The following is a 1,927-nucleotide window of genomic DNA, read 5'->3' on the forward strand; positions in this document are numbered from 1 at the left end:
ACTGGGGGGTTCTTGAACTTGGATTCTTGTGCTTGTAAGGCAGGCAGTGGAACCACTGAGCTAAATCCCTGACCCCTCAGTGTGGTTTTGACTTGCATTTCCCTAATGAATGATGCTGAGTATCTTTTCATACACGTTGGCCATTTGTGTTTTTTTTTTTTTTTTTTTTTTTTTGGTACTGGGGTTCTTGAACTTGGATTCTTGTGCTTGTAAGGCAGGCAGTGGAACCACTGAGCTAAATCCCTGACCCCTCAGTGTGGTTTTGACTTGCATTTCCCTAATGAATGATGCTGAGTATCTTTTCATACACCTGTTGGCCATTGGTGTGTCTTCTTTAAAAAATGTCTATTCCAGTCTATTACCTTCCCCAGTCAGCCTCCCTTCAGTACTGGGGATTCAAACCTTGGACTTCATGCACAGCTACAGCCCCAGCCCTTTTAAAAATTTTTATTTCAAGACAGGGTCTCACTAAGTCACTAAGTTGCCCGGGCTGGGCTCAAACATGTGATCCTTTTGCCTCAGCCTCCCAGAATGCCGGGATTATCGGCATGCCCTACCTTGCCTTCTTCTCTATTGACCATTTTTAATGCAAATATTTATTTATTTATTTTTGCTATTGAGTTTTTTTTTGTTAGTTCCTCACATATTCTGGATATGTAAGATATGTATATCTTGTCAGATATGTAGTTTGCAAATATTTTCTTCCATTCCATAGGTTGTCTTTTCACTCTGATGACTGTTTCATTTGCTCATGGGGCTTTAATTTGAAGTAATCTCATTTATTTACTTTGGCTTTTATGTTTCCTATGCTTTTGGAGTCTTGTTTTTTTAAAAAATATCCCTGCCCATTCCAATGTCCTAAAGCATTTCTCCTGTTTTCTTCTAGTAGTTTCATGTCTTTTTGTTTATTTATTTATTTTTGGTACCAGGTATCAAACTCAGGACCTTGCACTTGTGAGGCAGGCAGCAGAACCACTGAGCTAAATCCCTGGCCTATTCATAGTCTCAGGTCTTACATTTAAGTCTTTAACTCATGTTGAATTGATTTTTGTAAGTAATAAAAGATAGAGATCGAATGTCATTCATCTGCATGTAGGTACCAAATTTTCCCAGCACCATTTGTTGAAAACATCATCCTTTTTCCAATGTATATTCATAGAACCTTTGTTTAGAAAAATTCAGTCGGCTGTAAATGCATGGGTTTACTTCTCTCCATTCTGTTCCTCAGTCTATATGCCTGTTTTTATTCCAATACCATGCTGTTTTGATTAATACAGCTTTGTAGTATTATTTTCAAGTCAGGTAATGTATTGCTTTTTACTTTGTTCTTTTTGCTCAAGATTGCTTTGGGTATTCAATTTTAAAAGGTCCTATCTGAAATAATATTTTTAAAAAGTATATATGAAAGCTGAATTTTTAAATCCTATCTCCACTTTGCTCATAAGACAACAAAATTCCTAATCTGGTAAAGCCAGAAATAAATTAATAAATACTTATTTTGAGAATCATGAGGCCTCTTTAGGTCAATTGCTCTAAATTTAATGAGCTATTCTTTTTTTTTTTTCTTTTTCCGGTACAGGGTATCAAACTCAGGACTGGCAAGGCAAGCACAGCACCACTGAGCTAAATCCCTGGCCTTAATGAGCTATTCTCAATGCGAGGTATCATCTAAAGACAAGAAAAAATTTTACCTGTTTTGGAACTCTGGAGTTTTACACTCTAAAACAAAAAGGAAAGAAATAATATAAGAATATGCACACATATGATACAAATTTTAAGCAATAAATTGCATTTTTGAAAATTGTATTTCATATACCTATAGAGAAAATTATGAAATCTAGATCCCCTTTTTCTTAATAAGAGTGTTGAATTATAAAAAGTTACCCTTAACTCTTACAGTGACTTTTTTTTTTTTTTTTTTTTTTTT

General features: G+C 35.0%; 1 protein-coding gene across 6 annotated transcripts in view; it reads right to left on the reverse strand.

The window, feature by feature from the left end:
* Positions 1 to 1,927, reverse strand: part of Ptpn22 (protein tyrosine phosphatase non-receptor type 22) — a 69,608-nt gene that overhangs the window by 24,922 nt on the left and 42,759 nt on the right. For all 6 annotated transcript variants that reach the window (XR_004515121.1, XM_010631253.2, XM_010631254.2 and 3 more), the window contains one exon: positions 1,692 to 1,719. Coding sequence is in view for 5 of the 6 variants with exons in the window: in XM_010631253.2 (XP_010629555.1) it covers positions 1,692 to 1,719 (28 nt within the window). In the remaining variant the exon portion in view is untranslated. The remainder of the gene's footprint in view (positions 1 to 1,691; positions 1,720 to 1,927) is intronic.

This window comes from Fukomys damarensis, unplaced genomic scaffold (assembly GCF_012274545.1).
Source record: "Fukomys damarensis isolate Sample0158 unplaced genomic scaffold, DMR_v1.0_HiC HiC_scaffold_33, whole genome shotgun sequence".
In the NCBI taxonomy this organism is placed as follows: Eukaryota; Metazoa; Chordata; class Mammalia; order Rodentia; family Bathyergidae; genus Fukomys; species Fukomys damarensis.